Here is a 20,486-nt window from a genome sequence, read left to right on the forward strand (position 1 = left end):
TTTGGTGGTGATTCCTTGAAGGACATTGCATGCAGTTTGCTTAAGTTGGAAATACAGCCTTCAACCTAATTTCAACAAAGCAACCAAAGTGATTCTTTTAAAATACAGTCATCGTGCCGTTTCTCCTTTGCTCACATCCTCTCCTGGCCTCATTCTTGAATGACCTTGAAGCTCTGTATAATCTGTCCTCTTTCCCCTGCTCCCCAGCGCCATCTTGTTGACCTCATCTCCTGTTTCTCTTCCCCTCCCTTTTTCTGTTCCAGCCACTTTGTTCCTCTAACACAAAAAAACTGGTTCCCCATTTGCTGAAATGCTGCTCCCCAAATATGCTCGTGGCTCCTTCTTTCAGGTCTCTTCTCAAAAGTCTGATGGTGTGAAAGCACTACCTTGGCTCTCCTTTATATAATAGTATGCATGTACACCTCTGTTCGCTATCCCTTTTACTCTGCTTTATTTTAATCCACAGTACTTTTTGCCACCTGATTTGTTATATATTGGTTTCTTTCTTTGCTTATTACTTGTCTCCCTCTATAAGAATGAGGATTCCATGATGGCAGGTATTTTGCCTCTTTTGCTCACTGTGTATCCGTGGTACCCAGTAGAGTACCTGGTGCAGAGTAGCCATTCAAGGAATGAATGAATAGTCCCTTTCAGTTCATGAAAAGCAGGGGGATGGGGATAGGGAATAGCCATCCCCAGCGAGGAAAGGATCCTTCTTTAGATTCACTCTACTCTGGCCATCTTTGGGAGGCTAGAGGCCAAGACTTTCATTCTATTTCTTTCTACTGTCACCTTTTTGTAGCAAGCAGCCATTCAGTAACTATATGTAATCTTCATTGTAAATGAATAAGTTAAAAATTCAGTCAGTTTCAGATGGAGACTTTTTATTGGAGTATATGGTATACTCAAAAAAGATGCAAAAACCATAGACCATTAGATTTTCACAAAGTAAATACATCCTGGTACCCAGAACCCAGATCAGGAAACAAAGTAGTACCAGAATCCCAGAAAGCCCTTCATGTCTCTATCAATGTCATAGCTCCCCAGCAGTTATCCTAGCCACACTTCTAATATCATAGATTGTTTTACTTCTATCTGAACTTTATATAAATGGAATCCTACAGCATGTGCCTTTATGTATCTGTCTCCTTTTCTGAACATTATGAAAACCATCCATGTTGTTGCAAGAAGTTGTAGTTTGTTCATTTCCATCGCTGTATAAAATCCATTATGTAAGTATCATCGTAACTCACTTATGCATTTCTACTGTTGATAAGACATTTGGGCTGTTTTTGATATTTGTATATTACAGATAGTGCTTCTGTGAATACTCTCAGCTGGGTCTTTTGGTGAACATGCCTATATTTGTGTAGGATAAATTCTAAGAATACAATTGGTGAGTCAAAAGATGCATGCCTTCAGCTAAGCGGGCATTTGCCCAAAGTGGTCTCCACCATCAGTGTCCCAGAATTCCAGTTGCTCCTTATCACCATACTTCATGCCATGTCTTTGACATTTTAGCCCTTTTGGTAGATCTATTCGTGAGTGCAATGTGGTCTTAGTTTGTATTTCTCATGACTAGTGCCGTTGAGCACTTGTTAATATATTTGTTGGCAATTTGGATAAAGCGAGTCAATTTTCATGAATATTAAGTAGGTAACATAGGTGGTATGTGAAGATGGCAGATATCCTACAGGTGATAATTAAATGACTAAAATTGAGTAAACACTGCTTTCATTAAAGAATCTTCTACTAATTGATATATTCTATTTCTTTAGCAGAGCTTTTGCTCTGGTAAATTCAATTTAATAAATGCTTATTGAGAGCTCATTATGAATAACCTCCTATGCAGAATGGTGTCAGGCCACCAAGATCTATGTCATTGAAAGCTGCCCAGAGGAGACCACATCTAAGCCAAGTCTAGAAGCAGGAGCAGGGTCTGACCGTGGGGCAGAAAGTGGAAGCTAATATACTGGAAAAGCTTGAATAAAACCTGCAGGTGTGAAGGTGTATGAAACTTTCAGGAAATTCCAAATGCGCAGGTGTGACTACCATAACTGATAAAGAAAACTGCCAACAAGCTTTCTGTAGGGAATTAAGACTTGAAAAATGACACTTAACATTACCCTCCAGAAGAACCAAGGGTCCAGAGTAAGCTGGGCTTAGGGTTCAGTTACATTACAAATATCAAGTTGTGTAGCTTGAAGTATTTGAATTTACCTCATATCATTTACCAATTATTTTTATACCAAGAGAAATGTTCTCATGCTTAAGTGGCCTTTTGCTTTCCATGTTAGGCCTGATGTCAGCTCTCTAAAATGCAGGAGTGAGCAATACATTTATTGTCATTGAGAGTATCTGGAGAAACAGTATAAACGCTATAATCTTTCCAGCTAAGATGCTGTTACCGATGAAACAGAAAAGCACTGGCAGCCTCTAGTTATACAGATAAGCATTTCATTATTCTTTTCTGGGTTGAAATTATTTATTTCTAACTAATGTTTTACTATAGCATTAAAAAACACTCCTTTCAAAACTACAAGCAATAGTCAAATGCATTGTCTTTGCCTGAAGTTACATTTTATTTGCTATTCAAAAAATAAAGGTCTTTTTTTATCACCTTACATTTTAATATATTTTAGTGAAACCTTTCAGAATGATTAGACAGAAGATTTTCTTCCCCACTAGTTTCAAGAATATTTGAAGAATTTAAAATACTGTAGGGAAGGTCTGTAATTTCTGTATATACCTTGTTCTCTTTCAAGGCCGAGTATAACTCAGTTGTTGAAAGAAATTATGGTGGAGATAAATGTGAAGAAAGTGTGTCTTTCTCTAGAGTCAGTAATTACAGCATGTGGTATTCTTTACCTGTAGGTTGAAGAAAAGGTCCCAGTCGGTGGATATTACTGCTCCAGGGTTCAACCCTTTGGCTGGTGCAGGAAAGCAAATGCCACAGGCCAGTAAACCCACCACACCCAAGACGCCCATCATTGAAGAAGAGCAGAACAACACAGCAAATTCCCAGAAGCATCCTTCCCGAAGGAGTGAGCTGAAGCGGTTCTACACCATTGGTGAGCACCACGATTTATGCAAGTGAATAGATGGGGTCGATCCAAACAGCACAGTGAATGTGCAGGGCTGTGGTTAAATGCCCCTTGTTTATATAACGTGTACAGTCCGCCCTCAGTATCCACGGGGATTGGTTCCAGGACCATTCAGGGACACCAAAATCCAAGGATGCTCAAGTCCCTTATGTAAAATGGCATAGTATTTGCATATAACCTACACACATCCTCCCATATACTTTACTTATTTATTTATTTATTTATTTATTATTTTATTTTATTTATTGTTTTTGGCTGCATTGGGTCTTCATTGCTGCGTGTGGGCTTTTCTCTGGTTTTGGCGAGCGGGGACTGCTCTTTGTTGCAGTGCGTGGGCTTCTTATTGCGGTGGCTTCTCTTGTTGCGGAGCACGGGCTCTAGGCGCACGGGCTTCAGGAGTTGTGGCACGTGGGCTCAGTAGTTATGGCTCATGGGCTCTAGAGCACAGGCTCAGTAGTTGTGGCGCACGGGCTAAGTTGCTCCGCAGCATGTGGGATCTTCCCGGACCAGGGCTCAAACCCGTGTCCCCTGCATTGGCAGGCGGATTCTTAACTACTGCACTACCAGGGGAGCCCGCTCCCATATACTTTAAATCATCTCTAGGTTACTTATAATACCGAAGGTAATGTAAATGCTATGTAAATAGTACTGGATGTGCAGAAAATTCAAGTTTTGTTTTTTTGGAACTTTCTGGATTTTCCCCCCCAAATATCTTCAGTCCTTGGTTGGTTGAATATGTGGATGTGGAACGTGCAGATACAAAGGGCCGACTGTATATCTTTCTGATGGTTTATGTGGACATCTTCTCATACCGTCTGCACATGGAGTTGGAAAAATACTGCAAACCTTCAGCAAAGTTAAGTAAGAGAGTAGGCCTGAGGACCTTCTATATCCTGCCTAAGAGAAGTAAATTACATATATATGGTTTTCCAAGTTTTAAGCTTATGTGCTACTATTTTCATTTTTGCCAGTCTTTAGCCAGGCGCCGTTTTTGTTTTTGGTTTTCGGTTTTTGCTCTTTTCATTCTCCCTCCAGGCTTTCAAGTGGCTGACCCTGTTCTGTCAGGTTGTTGAGACAGTGGTTGATGTCAGCCTGTAACTAACAAAGCCACTAAGAAAATAGAAAATTATTACGTTCTGAGGAAGGACAAATTATGTTGTAGGTCCGTTTTTACCTTGCACTTTACTTCACATTGGAGAGATTGAATCACATCCAGATCCCAATGTATGACAGGGTAGTAGGCTGTGGATAGGGTCTTGCAGACATTATGCCCCCTTTTTCCCAGGTAGAATAACATCCTGTAATTTTGAACGTTAACACTTAATTGGAGTGTTAGAGGTAATCAATTCAAATAAGTTGAATTACCAACTTTTATGTACCAATATTTGTTCATCATGTCTTTGGCCTTGATTTTTAACTCACAATAACAATTTTCAGTGTTTTAGGTCTAATTGAGACAAAAGTTGCTAAACATATGTATGGTAGAGGTGATGCATAGGGGAGATCAATCTACCAGGAAGAAGATGGATGCTTCAATGTTGCTTATTATTTCATTTGGAGAGATTTGCTCATCACCAAAATCCTTAATAGTAGACACTGTTGGCTTAATGGCTTTACCAAAGTTACATCAAAGGGGTCATGTTTTTCTTGGTATCCAGCACCCCGCCACCCCATTATGGGATGTTTGGAATTTTTTCTCAGATATTTTAGTGTCTCTATCTAGAAATGTAATCAGATCAGATTTCTAGTTCTGATTCCCATACCAATTTCCTGTGTGACTTTGTCCAGTCATTCTCCTGTGTCTTTGGGTTAAATTACTTCCTTCACACTTGAAGAGATGCCTCCGTGTATGTCTAGTAGTATTTCAGGATTTGGCTCCTAAAACCATGCTTTCCCTTCCTACCATTTTATATCTTCTTCCTGTATCTACTCTCAGGTTTCCTTTTTTCCAGATGAAGATGTTAAAGTCTTATTTTTTAATAGGCAACAAGCATGGTGTCTTTGAGGATGTCATTGGTCAGCTATGATGAGAATTGATTTAAGAGAGTGTAGACAGGTACATATTTCCATTTTTAAAACTTATGATAGCAGAGTTCTAAAAATCAATCAACTAGAAAAGCCCGTGACATTTACATAACTGCTTTTCTCTCCATTTTCCAATGTCCTCTCCTCCCACCTCTCCTCCCACATATCCACTACCATCTACTGCTTTTCTGATTTATTAACTGGATAAGAAGACAGTATTTTGCCTTCAGAAAATAAAGTTTATCTTATAAACTCAATATTCCTTAAAGATGAGAAATGAGGGTAAAACATTGACCCCCAGCTTGGCCAATGTAAATAAACAACTACGCCTGAGAAATAGAATTCTAAATGGTGAGTTTGGATTGCAAAAAGATGAACTATAAGTTATTTTAAATAGTCCTACAACTAGTGAATGTTTAATTTTTGGATTTGCAACAGTTTGATTCATTAGCAATGTCAGTGGCATGTCTATATGTTAAAATAGACCTGGAGACATTTTCAAGGCTGAAATATTAGCAACCATGTAATCACCTGTATTGAAAGATCATTTCACAAAACAAGCCTATTTCAGTATCCCTTAGTAAATGTATTGGTAATAAATACAACAACAATTATAATTGCCATTTATTGGTAATTCCAAATACTAGGCACAAGTTAAGCTCCTTTCTTCTTTCTCAATTGATCCTCACAACTCTTGTAAGTATTATACTCTCTATTTTTTTAGATGAGGGATAGAACCTTAAAGAAATTGAAGAAAAAACTGTGAGCCAGAGATAGCCAACTCTGCGAATGAAATTAACCTTCTTGTGACATTTTAGAGTCTGCCTTCTATGTCACTCGGAAGGGTACCATCCCCGTCTAGAGAGGTGAGCCCGAGGAGTTTCTGTGAGTGATACAGTGGAGTGATATTTTTACTGCAATCCCCAGAAAATTTCACTTAAGGAAACCATGCCAACTAACCCATCCACCAGCCAATATGCCCTTTCATTTAAAGATATCTTTCAATGTCTCAATTTATAGCTCACACAACTGGAAAAACCTGGGAGCCCTCTTGTGGCCAAGTTACTACTACATTTAAATTTAGCAATGAAGTGCAGTACTATATTTAAGTAATCATTCTGGGAATTGAAGAATTTTTAAATTAAAAAAAAGAACTAGAAAATTTTGGAGTTATTTAAATGTCTCTTAGTGGCTAATGAGTGGCTGCAGTAGCTTCTCTAGAAATTTCTTTTGATCTCACAGCTTTTATCCCTCATGCACTTATGTATAGGATCTACTTCCTGTTGAGAGAACTCTAGGAAATAGAAATGATTGCCTCCTTGTATAGACAATAGATTTAGGTCCTTAATTATTCCTAATAACAGAAACATGTTAAACCAATTATAGCAGCCAAAAAAAAAAAATGGCACGGCATAAACTCATTACTTTTTATAGGAAAACAATCCATCTTATAAGAAGTATAATAAAATTTCATTGTTTTGATATAAGCAGAGGAAAAGCTGTTCTCTATTGGTGTGAGATATATGAATCTTCAGCTAAATTAAAAGGAGAGTAACCACTATATCAGGACTGTGGCTAAAGAAAGAGTTTGTTCTGTGCTGCTTTTGTCACCAACTGTATAATCTTGCACAGTTATTTACCATCACTTGACCTTAACCTTCTCATCTGGACAGTGATAGATTTAGACCAAATCAGTCTTTCTGAGTATTTTTTCTTGCTCGCTTTTTATTATACAGTTGACCGTATGAAGTACTGTATACGTTTTCTATTGCTGTGAAACAAATTACCACAAACTTAGCTGTTTAAAACAACACCCATTTATCAGCTCACAGCTGTGTAGGTCAGAAGTCCACAAAACATGACAATATTTTCTGCTCGGGGTATCTACAAGGCTAAAATCAAGGTGTTAGCTGGGGTGAGTTCTTGTCTGGAGGTTGGTTCAGCTAGGGAAAAGTATGCTTCCAAGTTCATTCCTTTTGTTGGCAGAATTCAGTTCCTTGAAGTGGTAGGTCTGAGGTCCACATTTCCTGGTTGGCTGTCAACTGGGGCTCACTCTTAGTTTTCAGAGGCTACTCTCTTCCCCTTGCCATGTGGCCTCTTCCTTCTTCAAGCCAGTAACTGCATGTCAAATCCTTCTCTTATGAATCTCTAACTTCCTCTCCTTGGGCTAGCCAAGAAAGCTCTCTGCTTTAAACGGCTTATGTAATTAGGTCAGGGCCACCCAGATGATCTCCCTGTTTTAAAGTCAACAAAACCTAATCATGGGTGTAATGTCCATCATATTCACAGGCCTGGGGATCACACATGTGTGTACATAACAGGGGTGAGGAATCTTGGGGACCATCTTAGAATTCTGCCTAACACATTTTACAACACTTACCCAGTGCACACTCAGCCACCAACATAGCTGAAAAAAATTTCCTGAAAACATTTCCTTACTCTCCATTCTGATCGTTATTTTCATTTTTTTAAATGCAATCTCAACACACTAAATTGACTACATGGTCTGTTAATGAGTTGTGACCTACAACTGGACTAGATATTTGAAGTCCTTCAGGTACTTAAAATTCTATTATTATTTTTAAATAAAAGTGTTAATTAGAACTAGAATAATATAATATTAAATTAGTGGACTAGCTCTAATGGGTAAACAGATGAAAACAGAATAGAATTGTTCCCTACTCCAATTTTTGTTTGTGCTCCATAAAACTACTTGAGTTTAACAATGTATATAAGAAACCTATATCCTTCAGAAACACAGTCCCTACTTAAAGATGGAAGATGAAACCAAATAGTAGACTCATATTTTTAATACTCCATGTATTCTCTACATTTAATTTAGAGAACTACATATAAGGGCTTCTGAAAAGAGTTGTAAAGCAGATGTAGAGATAGTGAAGAAGACTGGGCATGCAGGATCCAACAGTGTCCCAACACTCCCTAAGCTGGGCTTGTAAGTCCATGTAATATTCATTCCTTGATTCAGAATCTAAAGCCAGAGTTCGTACATCTCTCTCCAGCATCTGTGACTATTAGTAAAATGTGCTGATGTCTTTCCATTCTGAGACTTTTTTCGCTTGACAGTTAGGAAGTGGGACAGGTCTTGAATAGATGTCTCCATAATCAGAGTCATTCAGTGACACACCAAATGCTGACTAGTCCTCGATCAGACCCAGCTGTGTGAAGGCCTCATAGAAGATGCTGGTCAGAATAAGAAGGGTAAACAGAGATCCCTGCTCTTGAGGTGTTCATCACGTGTGTGTTGGGGGGAGGGAGTGCTTGGTTAAAACAGGCACACCAGTGAGTAGAATACAAGACAGATGCTCTCAATGCCATGGGTGGGGCCAGAGGTAGGGGAGATGAGTGAGGAGCAGCGGAGGGCAGGGGAGGTTCACTCGAAGTGCTGTGGAATCCAGAAGATGGAGAAATCACATCAGACCTTAAAGGCACTCCGGGGCTCTTTATTGGCTTCATAGATCTAGTCACCCTTCATCACCCTCCGTTCTCCTCGCTGCCTTGGCATCTAGCACTTAGCTGTCTTCCTTATCTTCTTGTGTTAGCATGTCTCCATACCAAATCTCAATTCTTATGAGTAGGAAAGGATGGTATTAATGTCATTAATCCTAACACTGAGTACAGTGTAAGGCACGCAGTAAGTGTAAATAAACTTTGGGGACGGCAAAGAGGAGGGAGGGGGGGTGCTGGTGGAGGTAGTGGTGATGAACCTTGCCCTTTTCAGTGGAGGAGGAGGGAAGAAATGGGCCAAGCGCTTAGTGTAAAAAAGAGCTTTGAATACTTCTGGGCATGAGAGAAGGATTGGAACCCCTGCTGTGGAGAACAGTGAATAAGATCTACAACTTTTAAATCTGTTAGAAAAGAAAAAGGTTAGATTTAACAAAGCCCTTTTTTATTTTTTTAATTGAAGCATAATTGATTTCCAGTGTTGTGATAATTTCTGTTGTACAGGAAAGTGACTCAGTTACATTACATACATATATATACATATGTGTGTGTGTGTGTATATATATATATTCTTTTTCAGATTCTTTTCCATTATAGGTTATTATAAGATATTGAATATAGTTCCCTATGCTATACAGTAGGTCCTTATTGTTTATCTATTTTATTTGTAGTAGTTTGTATCTGTTAATCCCAAATTCCCAATTTATCCCTCCCCCCTTTCCCCTTTGGTAACCATAAGTTTGTTTTCTGTGTCTACAAGTCTATTTTTGTTTTGTAAATAAGTTCATTTGTACCATTTTTTTAGGTTCCACATATAAGTGATATCATATGATGTTTGCCTTTCTCTGTCTGACCTGTTTCACTTAATATGATAATCTCTACGTTCATCCATGTTGCTGCAAATGGCATTATTTCATTTTTTATGGCTGAGTAATATTCCATTTTGTGTGTGTGTGTGTGTGTGTGTGTGTGTGTGTGTGTGTGTGTGTACACATCTTCTTTATCCATCTTCTTTATATCATCTTCTTTAGCCATTCATCTGGGTTTTTAAAAAATATTTATTTATTTTTGGCTGTGTCGTGTCTTAGTTGAGGCATGTGGGATCTTTCGTTGCGGTGCACAGGCTCTTTGCTGGGGCACGTGGGCTTCTCTCTAGTTGTGGCGCACGGGTTCCAGAGCATGTGGCCTCTATAGTTGCGGCACACAGGCTCTCTAGTTTTGGCATGCGGGCTCAGTGATGTGCAGGCTTAGTTACCCCGCAGCATGTGGGATCTTAGTTCCCTGTCCAGGGGTCGCACCTGCGTCCCCTGCATTGGAAGGTGGATTCTTAACCACTGGACCACCGGGGAAGTCCCTCCATTCATCTGTTGATGGACATTTAGGTTGCTTCCATGTCTTGACTATTGTACATAGTGCTGCTGTGAACATTGGGGTGCATGTATCTTTTCAAATTAGAGTTTTTGTCTCTTCCACATATATGCCTATGAGTGGGATTGCTGGATCATATGGTAACTCTATTTTTAGTTTTTAAGGAACCTCCATACTGTTCTCCATAGTAGCTGTCCCAATTTACATTCCCACCAACAGTGTAGGAGCATTCCCTTTTCTCCACACCCTCTCCAGCATTTATTATTTGTAAACTTTTTGATGATGGCCATTCTGACTGGTGTGAGGTAATACCTCATTGTAGTTTTGATTTGCATTTCTCTAATAATTAACAATGTTGAGCATCTTTTCATGTGGCTGTTGGCCATCTGTATGTCTTCTTTGGAGAAATGTCCATTTAGATCTTCTGCCCATTTTTTTGATTGGGTTGTTTGCTTTTTTGATAATGAGCTGTATGAGCTGTTTGTATATTTTGGAAATTAAGCCCTTGTCGGTCGCATCATTTGCAAATATTTTCTCTCATTCCTTAGGTTGTCTTTTTGTTTTGTTTATGGTTTCCTTTGCTGTGCAAAAGCTTATAAGATTGATTAGATCCCATTTGTTTATTTTTGCTTTTATTTCTTTTGCCTTGGGAGACTGACCTAAGAAAACATTGCTATGATTTATGTCAGAGAATGTTTTGCCTGTGTTCTCTTCTAGGAGTTTAATGGTGTCATGTATTATATTTAAAGCTCCCTTTTATTATGCTATTTAAATGCTCTCTGCAAGTTCAAAGACAAGGCAGAAAAGGGTTGAAGTTAGCCTTCCCAGGCTCCTGGCTCAGCAGGGCTTCCAAACAGGGCCAATAGGGGGCTCCTTGGATAACAGGTGTCTGTATAATACCTCTGGAACTTTCCTTCAGTTGAGACTTCAGTGCAGGTCCTCACCTTGTCAAGAGAACTAACAGTCTGTTCACGCCTTTTAATCTCTTGTTTGCCCTCATGGATCAGTCTCTACCTTTTGTCCTTTCTATATTAAAGTATCACCTTTTCTTTGTTGAATACCATCTATGATGAATCGGTCAGTGTCCTCTACACAGTAATTTCCAGTTATATTCAGATAAACAAATTCTGGGTTTATTTGGTGGATGTGTTTAACTCAAACTTTTTCATATGTGAAAATATGTTCCTTCATTTATTAACCTATTCATTTATTAGTTAAATAAATATTTATTAAATGCCTACTACAAGCCAGGCCTTTTTCAAAGTGCCACTAATACAAGAGAAAATAAGACCAAGTCCAGGCACTCAGGTGCTTATATTCTAGTGGGAAAAACAGGGTATAAATAAGCAATTGGATATTCATTGTCAATGAATAGTAAGTTTTTAAAGAACAATAGAACAGGTTAATGGAGGAAGGTGATAGAAAAGTTACTCTGTAAAATGTGTTTAAATCTTATACAATTTTTATAAATGTTCTAGCAGATAAATGATACAGTTCTGAGAAATCAGTTAGGCTGGTTTCAATTACAGGACATTCGATACATTAATAATAGATTTTTCAAAGAGTTGTTTTTCGCTTGGCATAGAATTAATTTATGAAAAGACTAATGGAATTGATATTTGCAGCATGAAGAAGAAAATGATTGAGGGGAAACTTAATGATCCTCAAGCTTCCCAGCATTGTTTTGAAGAGGAGGTGCCCAGATGTTCTTCACTTCTACCAAGAAAAGAATAAGTTGTAGCAAAGAATATAAAAATTAAATATTGGGGGAATGTAACAATTTGAGCACTGTTACTGGGGAAGTTTGCGTCGTGTTTTCTAAAGTACAGCCGTTAACGTCTTTAGAGTGGTTTAGGCATCAACTTGCCTGGAAAAGTGCTCCGATCAGCTCTCCAAGATCCTAAATGGTTTTGATCAGTGGCAGGAAGGCAGAAGGGTAGTCATTCATTCCACTGTGCTTACTGAGCTCCTTCTTTTGGTCCCAGAGGCAGGATGGATCAATGGTGAGGAACTTGGCCTCCGGAATCTGATGTCTAAGTTGGAATCCCATTCCCCTTGCTAGTTATGTGACCATAAACAAGGCACTTAGAATCTCAAAGCTCAGTGTCTTCACTTGTAAAAGGAAATAAAACTGATGCTTCCTGAAAGGGCTGTTGTGAGGAGTAAATGAAGTAGCCTGTGTAAAGTGCTTATAATAGTGCCTAGAACATGGAAGTTCTCCATGAATATTAGTGAGCTTGTTATTGTCGTCGTGCATTAAAGATGCGGCATGAATGAGAGGTCATGATCGCTGCCCGCCTGCGTATATGAAGCTAGCCTCCTGCCCTGATCCTCGTGGATATGCTCGCTTACCCCCTGGTTTTTAGCAGGTGGTTCCTCTTTCCCCACAAGATAAGGTTGTTTGTTGCTCTGTAGACCTTTCATGCTCTGCCCCAGTTTACTCTCCAGCTTAGTCTCAGACCCCAGCCCCACACTCTAGCCATGCTCCTTGTGGTTTCCCAAAGGTGTCCTTCTGTATGATGTATGATGGGCTTTATGGAAGTGTTTCCTTCTGCCTAGAACAGTGTTAGGATTCCATCCAAATTCCCCTCATACTTGGCCACACCTTCCCCAGATTTGATCAACATGAATAGATTCAAAGCATTTTAACATATGCATTGTCAGTTTTTTAGGTGACTAAAAAATACATGTTAAATTCAGTGAATGCTTATAACATTCCTAAAAGATGAGTAGGATACTTATTATGGCCACCATATAGCATTCTTTGGAATTGAGTCTCTGAAAGTTGAACGATTTTTTCATGATCACACTGGAAATGGTGGCAAAGTCAAGGAAAGAATCTAAGTAGATTGATAACTAATGGTAAACAGTTTATCTTCTACATGTTTTCAGGTCAGTTCTCTTCTCAAAAACAAAAACAAAAATGAAATTAGATCATTGACAGAGATCTCAGTAAGTGGTTTCAAAAGCACTAGTCCATACCATTGATGGTGAAACAGATGCATTAAAAAAAGAATACTAGTTTTTCATGCAATTACATTTATTCGATTAAAGTGACCATCTTTTCCTTCTTTTGCTCATCCTTCCTTCTTTCTTTCCTTTTTCCCCTCCTCTCTTTTCTTCTTTTCTCACCTCCTTCCTCGTGTTAAAATGGACTGCCTTCTGTGAAATGATGGCATAGTATATATATTGCTTTTGTACAATTTTTTAATAAGATGTGTTATTTTTAAATCTCCTCACTTGTCAAAATTGTTAGGAAATGTCCCCCAAATATTCTTTTGAAATATTACTCTTCTGTGAAATTGTAAAAGTCTGACATCCACTGATCTTGTCCTTTGCCCTGCCTTCAGAATAGAATATCTTCAACATTCCAAACTTAATGAATCACAGGTAAATACAAATTTGTATCTTACTAACTCCAGGCTGCTTACATATTGAAAAGAGAGCCTACAGAATTAGGGGTTCCCTGGGAATTCTTCTGAGTAGTTGGCAAAATTAAAACAGTAATAACTAGTTTGGAAACTCTAAAAGGGGAAAAGCAAGACACATATTTAACTGCTTTTTAATTGCAATACACCAGGCATTTTAAAATATCACCACATAACTTATATGCCTCTCCTTCTGAATCCAGACTTTTTAATTATAAGAATAAAAAAGATCGACTCTAAAGTGAAAATATTGTAGCAGGAGAGAGAAAGAAAAAAAGGAAAAGACTAATCTTGCTGGAGGTGACACATTCTACAGCATGAAACTAGGTCACCACTGAACCAGAACCTTCCCTCCATGCTAGAAGATTCTTCATGTAAAAGCAGGAAGTCTCTGATTTAATCAGAAGAACCAACTTGGCACACAGGTCACTGTCTGTAAGCACAGAAACTAAAATGGGTAACTGCTCTGAGGGTTCAGATTAAATTATGTTCTTGAGAAAAATGACTTTGTTTTGAATTGAAGTTTGTTTGATGACTTCTTATACTTTCTGGGTCACAAGATTATTTAAGGAAAATTATTCTGTTGCTGAGGTTCCTTGTTATACATGGAATCTGGACTTCCCTAAATGGACCTGGGCTTTTCACAGATTTCAAAGACTGCTGCACATGTAGAAGTGCCTTTTCTTTTTGACCCACATTGCATTAGATTGGGCCATTTGTATTAAGATAGTGGAATTTGAAGATATTGAAAATCCAACTTCAATTTTTTTGTTTACTTGTGGGGTAAGCAGACCTTGGGATTCAGTGCATGAGAATCTGCGTCTGTGTGTGTGTATGTGCTGGAGGGGTATTTGAATGGGTTTTTATTTCATGTCATTTAAAAAATTCCATTTAAAATCCACTTTAAAACATGAGGCCTAGGAAAACTCACAGATGAAAACTTCTTTTCCACTCTAGAATAAATATGAACACTTTATTTCTTTCAAGAGAAATTAGATTTTTTAACTAAGCATTTATACAATTTTAACTAAATTTTACTAAGCAGTAGAGGTGTACTAAGAAAGAAGAAAAAGATGTTTGTTTGATACCCCTATAGATTGGTAATGTTCATAACATGCTAGATAAGCTTGCCAACTCTAATTTACAAAGTTACCACCATATTTTGTACATTTGCCTTATTCTCTTTCGCCCTGATTCTGTTACTGTTCTCTGTCAGAGGTAATCAACCCAGGACCAAGAAACACAGCTTAATCATGGCTGTGATAAATGGATTAAGAAATGTCAGTACCCCAGGGTTTCCCTGAGCTACTGGTGTTGGTTTGGTATTTGCATTGCAGCATAACTTATAACTTATTAGAAACAAATTATACCTGTCAACTTATTTAATGATTTCTAAGCAGGCTAATTGAAGCTATACTGGTTAAAATTGTGTAATAATTTAAACAGACATTGTTTCGTGGTGGAGGAATAATCATGATCTTATTTGAAATTTGCTAAATTCCTATGACAATAAATCCTTCAGCGCTGCCAGCCATCAAAACTTGCCCTTTCCACCCACCAACGCTTGTAGGAATGTTCCTTTCCACTGAACCATGGCCAGGGGAAGAAAATGACAGATTATTAAGAAATACCTACTTTGTTTTAAACATTAAGGGATAGAATTAATGGAATTTTGAACAGTGAAATATGTTCAAATTTCCCCCGTATTTCCATTTTATAAAAAAGCATCAATTTAAAGAGTTTCTAGGATCTTGCAAATATTCAGAAATAAAGCTATTGATAGCCCCTTGTTATGTTGCACACCTGAAACTAATATAATGTCTATGTCAATTATACCTCAATGAAAAATATATTTAAAAAAGCAATTGATATCTCCTGATTTTTTAGGATATGGCTTTTCTTCCTACTTCATATCTAAAGACATTTTTCACACATTAAAAAAACCTGTAAGATTCATGCTCCTCAACAAAATTTTGACCATGTTCACACTCTGACCAAAAGAATATTACTGAGAAGAATGTGAAGATAGTTGAAAGTGAGACACAATTGAGGGAAATGCTTCTATTTGCTATTTGTACCAGAGGTTTTGAAATGACTTTGACTATAGTTAATTACTTTGAATAACCCAATTATAAATGTTTCAGTGACCATTCCTAATAGAGTCACTATAAATCATGTGCACATCTACATGCAAGCAAGCTTTTAGTGAGCTATTTTAAGACTTCACTAATTCAAACCTTGAATCATCTGGACAGACTATGACCTACAAGGCCTTTGTGTCAGTATAATCTATGAATAAAAAGCTATGTGAATTCTTAGTGGAAACATGATTTCAGAATACAGAAAATACTATGTTCAGCAAATTAGCTTAACAGCTTTTTAGTAGGTAAAAATACCTGCTAAGAGAAATTCACGTAATGGTTTTGAAGTAATGTTATCTAATACTTAACCTGTTTCATGTTACCATGTATGTTTGAATATACCAAAGTTAAATACCTTCAAAATATTATCTGAATAAGTCTTTAGCTATTTAGATGGATGTTTCCTGGAGGAGAAAGCCTATATTGTCTGTGTAATCATGGCCGACACATCTTAGCATCCCATTTCCTCCATTCTCCTTGGTCATTTATTTGGTCAGCCTGTTTCATGAGTTGGAATCTTAAGTCTTCTGGTACATTCAGTCTTATGGACATTAAGTATTAAGATGTTACACATTAAGTATATGAAGGATAGTCCATCACAGAGAAATCAGTAAGACTTGAAACAGTGCCTGCCTACCTGCTGCATCACAATATTTTTTATTTGCTAGGATTTGCACTCAAGAATCCTTGGACTTAATTTTGTTGCTTAAATTTTAGTACGTTGATAGAAAGGACATTGATTTCCTCTCCTAGTTCTCTGAGCCAGAGGAGGCAAAAATTATCATCAATAGTATATTGGAAATAAAATATCATAGGTGCCCACAGAGAGTTTTACCTTGTGACTCTGTTTATTGAGTGTCTCATAAACCAGTTCAAAACAATTTCCTTTTCAATTAGGTAATTTTAGTGTCTTTGAGGTCTTTTTCAAGTATTATTTCAAGTGAGTCATTATATAGCAGAACAGCAGAATACTGTTTACTCTAACTAAAGAAACAGGATATCTGGTGTGCTATTTGAGGCTACAAAGTTTCACTTCCTACTTTAAATAATTCTCTCAAGTTACAGATCTTTCTTGATATGAGAAACATTCTTGTAAATAAACATAGGGTGAGTGGGATGGGATAGGGATAGCCAAAAAGTCGCACTAAAATAAGAAAAAGAGGAATATCAATAGTAATTCCCTCTCTCCATGCTCTCATTTATTTTTTTCACCTCTACTCCTAAATAAGCCTATCTAAATCTCAATTCAGTGGTCCGTTTTAAGAATGCTTATTCATTCATTTAATAAATGAATGACTACTGTTGACAATTGGCAGTTGGAGATGAGGCTTGAGAAAGATGAGGGGCCAGATAATGGGGGGTCTTGTGGGCTGTACTATAGAATTTGGACTTAATCATGACACCTTGGGAATTGTTGAAGGTTTTTGCCTAGGGGAGTACCTTGATAAGGTTGCTTTATAGAGAGATGTTTTGAGCATCATATGGAGAATGGGTTGGGGATATACATGCCTAGAGACAGAATAATCTTTTAGATGTATAAGTGTCAGGGCTAATTAGATATTATGCTGTACGGCTTAAGAGCTTTGGCTCTGGAATTACACAGATCTAGTTTTGGATACCCGCACAGCCATTCTAAGTAGCTCTGTGACCTTGGACAAGTCACTTAACCTCACTGATTTTCCTTTGGGAAATGAGAATATTACCCTGTACCACTCAGGTTTGTAATAAGATTTATATGAGGTAATGTGTACAAATTGCTTAATAGATCCTGGCACAGAGTAACACACAGTAGAAGTTAAATAAAAAGTAAAGTATCAAAATAATATTAATGAAGAGTGACAAAGTCCTAATCTAAGTCAGAGGCAATATGAGAGGAGAGGATTACAGAGAGGTGATGGATATAAATGGAGAGGAACTGGTGACCAGCTGGAAATTAAAAAGAAGAAGATTTTCCAATCAGTTCTATGATTTCAAGTTTTGAATGCTTGAAGCAATGATAGCTGACATTTTTCAATTAAGGTATATCTTCTTTTCTAAACCAAACAAATATCTCTGTGGGCCAGAAAAGGGGCAAAAACACATAGCAGTAAAGGAGCATGGAACCCACAGTCAAGAACAGCTCAAGAGGACATGATATCTAAATGTAATGTGGTATCCTGGATGGGATCCTGGAACAGAAAAGGGACATTAGGTTAAAATGTAAGGAAGTCTGGATAAAGTATGGACTTTAGTTAATAGTAATATATCAGTATTGGTTTATTAATTATAACAAATGTAACTAATCAATATAAGAGGTTAATAATAGGGGAAACTGGGTATGGGGTATATGAGAACTCTGTACTATCTTAGCAATTTTTCGGTAAATCTAAAAACTTTTCTCAAATAGAAAATTTTATTTTAAAAAAAAATGCGTACCATGCACGTTAGAAGAACAGAGCCCCACTTACTTCTTCAAATTTAGCACCTGAGCAGGGATTCCCAACCATGAAAGGCTGGAAAAAGCTGTGATTACTGCCCACCCTGGGTTGTGGCTCAGCGTAAGCGTCAGAGGCCAGAGGAAACAGAGAGAGGCTTGGAACCTGGACCTAGGAGAAGCCATCCCTCCATTCCACAGCCGAATCTATTTTCTCACCATGAGCCACCAATACAAGACCTTGTTCTGGAATGGAAGTCTCCGGGGCAAGTTGAGCTAAGAGCAAAATGGCTAGAAGAAGTGAAGGCACTAGAGAGAGAAAAAAAATGTGAAACCTAAAAGCTCCCTCTCAAGAGGAGTCTGAAACTAAAATTGAAGTACACAAGGAAAGCTAAAACTGAGAAAGTCAACAAAATCAACAATTGGGTGAGGAATTCACTAGAGAAAATGAAAAAAAAAAAACCTGTTAGTTTTTAAAATGACTTTATGATTTGTGTGAGGCTTCTAGGATAACTGTTGAGTTTCTGATTTGAACATCTAGGTGCATGGGGTTAGCATTTGCGAAGATGGGAAATGCTCAGGGGATAGCTATTGAAATGGGATATTGAGTTCGATTGTGGGTCGGTTGAGCTTTGAGATTCCTGGGGGGATAGGCAGTTGGATCTGCAGTTCTGGTGCACGGGAGGTAGGTTTAGGATGAAGATGTCACTCCAAATCAGCATGTAAGTATAACGGAGTTTCTTAAGAAGAGTGAATAAAGTGATAAAGAAAAGAGTCCTCCCCAAAATTTAAGGGGTAAGACCAGACCAATGGGCTGCAAAGGAAACTGAGAAAGGACGAACAGGGACATAGGAGGAATCTTTGTGATTTCCTCAAGCTCTATAATCCTATAAATTGTCCCCTTGTTGCCTCTACTAGTTATTTAGGAAAGAAATGAAACTATGCCATTCACATGACCGAACATGCAAAAGGTTATCATGATGGAGCCTTGACATCCTAGGATTCAGGAATAAAGGTGTTCAAGAAAGCTATGTTGGAAGAGGGGGAGGGGGAATATTCTTTGTCAAAGAGAGAGGGAACAGCAACTTCTCTTTGGTTCCCTTCTTTGGTCATCCCCTGTGATGTAAGTCTACTGGAGTAATAAAATCTGTCAAGAAAAATGGGATGAACTGGGATTGATGTCTTAAGTATCTCATCAGAAACCTTTTGATGTTAAAGGCAAATGGTTTTTATCTGATTTAGAGGAAAGTCAATGCATTCGAAAACATCTTTTTACAGTATTGAATCAGTATTCATGAGTCTGTCCTCTTAGTGTAAATCACACTTGTGATTCATTCTGTTTAAACACCCTACTTATTGCAGAGTCATGTCACATCAGACAGTCTGAGAACTTTCTACTACCTTATTTGGGGACTTGTAGAAAACTTCAGGATAAGCAGCAGACAGCAAATGACTCAGGGTTTCAAGGCGGTTCCATGATACACCACCTGAAGAGGGGAAAGGCTTGGTTTTACTTTTCATCAGCAGGACTCGGAAAGGAAAGCTTTAAAGCCTTAAGACTATACTAAAGAATCCCTTCTTAAATGGGAGAATCTTATAAAAATGCAGAGAATGACTCAGGAGGCCTGGGGTGGGACCCACCATTTTGCATTTGTAACAACCATCCAGGTGCTCCTGGTCCATGAATAGCAAGGCTGGTCTAAAGAGCCTGCAGACGTCTTCACTAGGCAACACATAGAAAATATGTTTCAGCATTTGGACCCAAGTTATCATCCTGGACTAAAAATATATCTTGAAGACTTATGTTCCTTTCTTGAAACAAACTCCTGCTACACCAAGCCCTTAATACCTATGCTATTAGAAACTTTCAGAGTAAGAATAAGAATGTGGATACACCCACACATGCATACACATAGTTTTCATACTATCAGATACACAAATTACCCTAAAGTAGTAATAGATAAAATTGTTTGGTTAAGATCAGAGAATTTGCCACGTGTTAGCAGCTTCTGAATTTGATTAGTCAAGGGTGCTAATTGGGACATTATCATGTAATTTAGTGCAGAGCAGGAGAAATAACTAGGTTCTGAAACAAAAGAGACAGGTTAGAATTTAGCAATTCACTGGCTGTTTTAGCTCTGCTATTCACCAGTTGTGTGGGTCAAGTTTGTTGATCAGTTTTTTCAACTGTTCAATGGGAATAAAAACACTTTCTTTATAGGCTTTTTGTGAGTATTAAATAAAACAATGCATGTAAAGCTCTTAGTACTGAATCTGGTTAGTAAATTCTTAACAAATAGTTGCTCTTTCATTAAAGAAGGAGAATGAAAATGGAAAGAGGTCAATGGGGAAGTAATAGCCGATCAGTAATAATCAATAATAAGTAGTCTTAGCTTGGGGAAAATCCGTTATTGATATATTTTAATGTCTATATGTATTAATTTTGTCCTGAAAGCAAACATGAGGTTTCTGTATCAGACTTAAGATTACCTACAGCAATAACAGCACCGATTCCCCTTCCCTGGCAGCAACTTGATGAAGGGCA

At 37.8% G+C, this 20,486-nt stretch overlaps 1 protein-coding gene across 4 annotated transcripts in view; it reads left to right on the plus strand.

Annotated features, from left to right (window-relative positions):
- The window catches only part of OXR1 (oxidation resistance 1), a 463,267-nt gene that overhangs the window by 221,304 nt on the left and 221,477 nt on the right, over positions 1–20,486 (plus strand). For all 4 annotated transcript variants that reach the window (XM_082434271.1, XM_082434275.1, XM_082434277.1 and 1 more), the window contains one exon: positions 2,875–3,071. In XM_082434271.1, the coding sequence (XP_082290397.1) occupies positions 2,875–3,071 (197 nt within the window). Of the gene's footprint in view, positions 1–2,874; positions 3,072–20,486 lie in introns of those variants that run through there.

This window comes from Balaenoptera physalus (assembly GCF_965194825.1).
Source record: "Balaenoptera physalus genome assembly, chromosome: 17".
Taxonomy (NCBI): domain Eukaryota; kingdom Metazoa; phylum Chordata; class Mammalia; order Artiodactyla; family Balaenopteridae; genus Balaenoptera; species Balaenoptera physalus.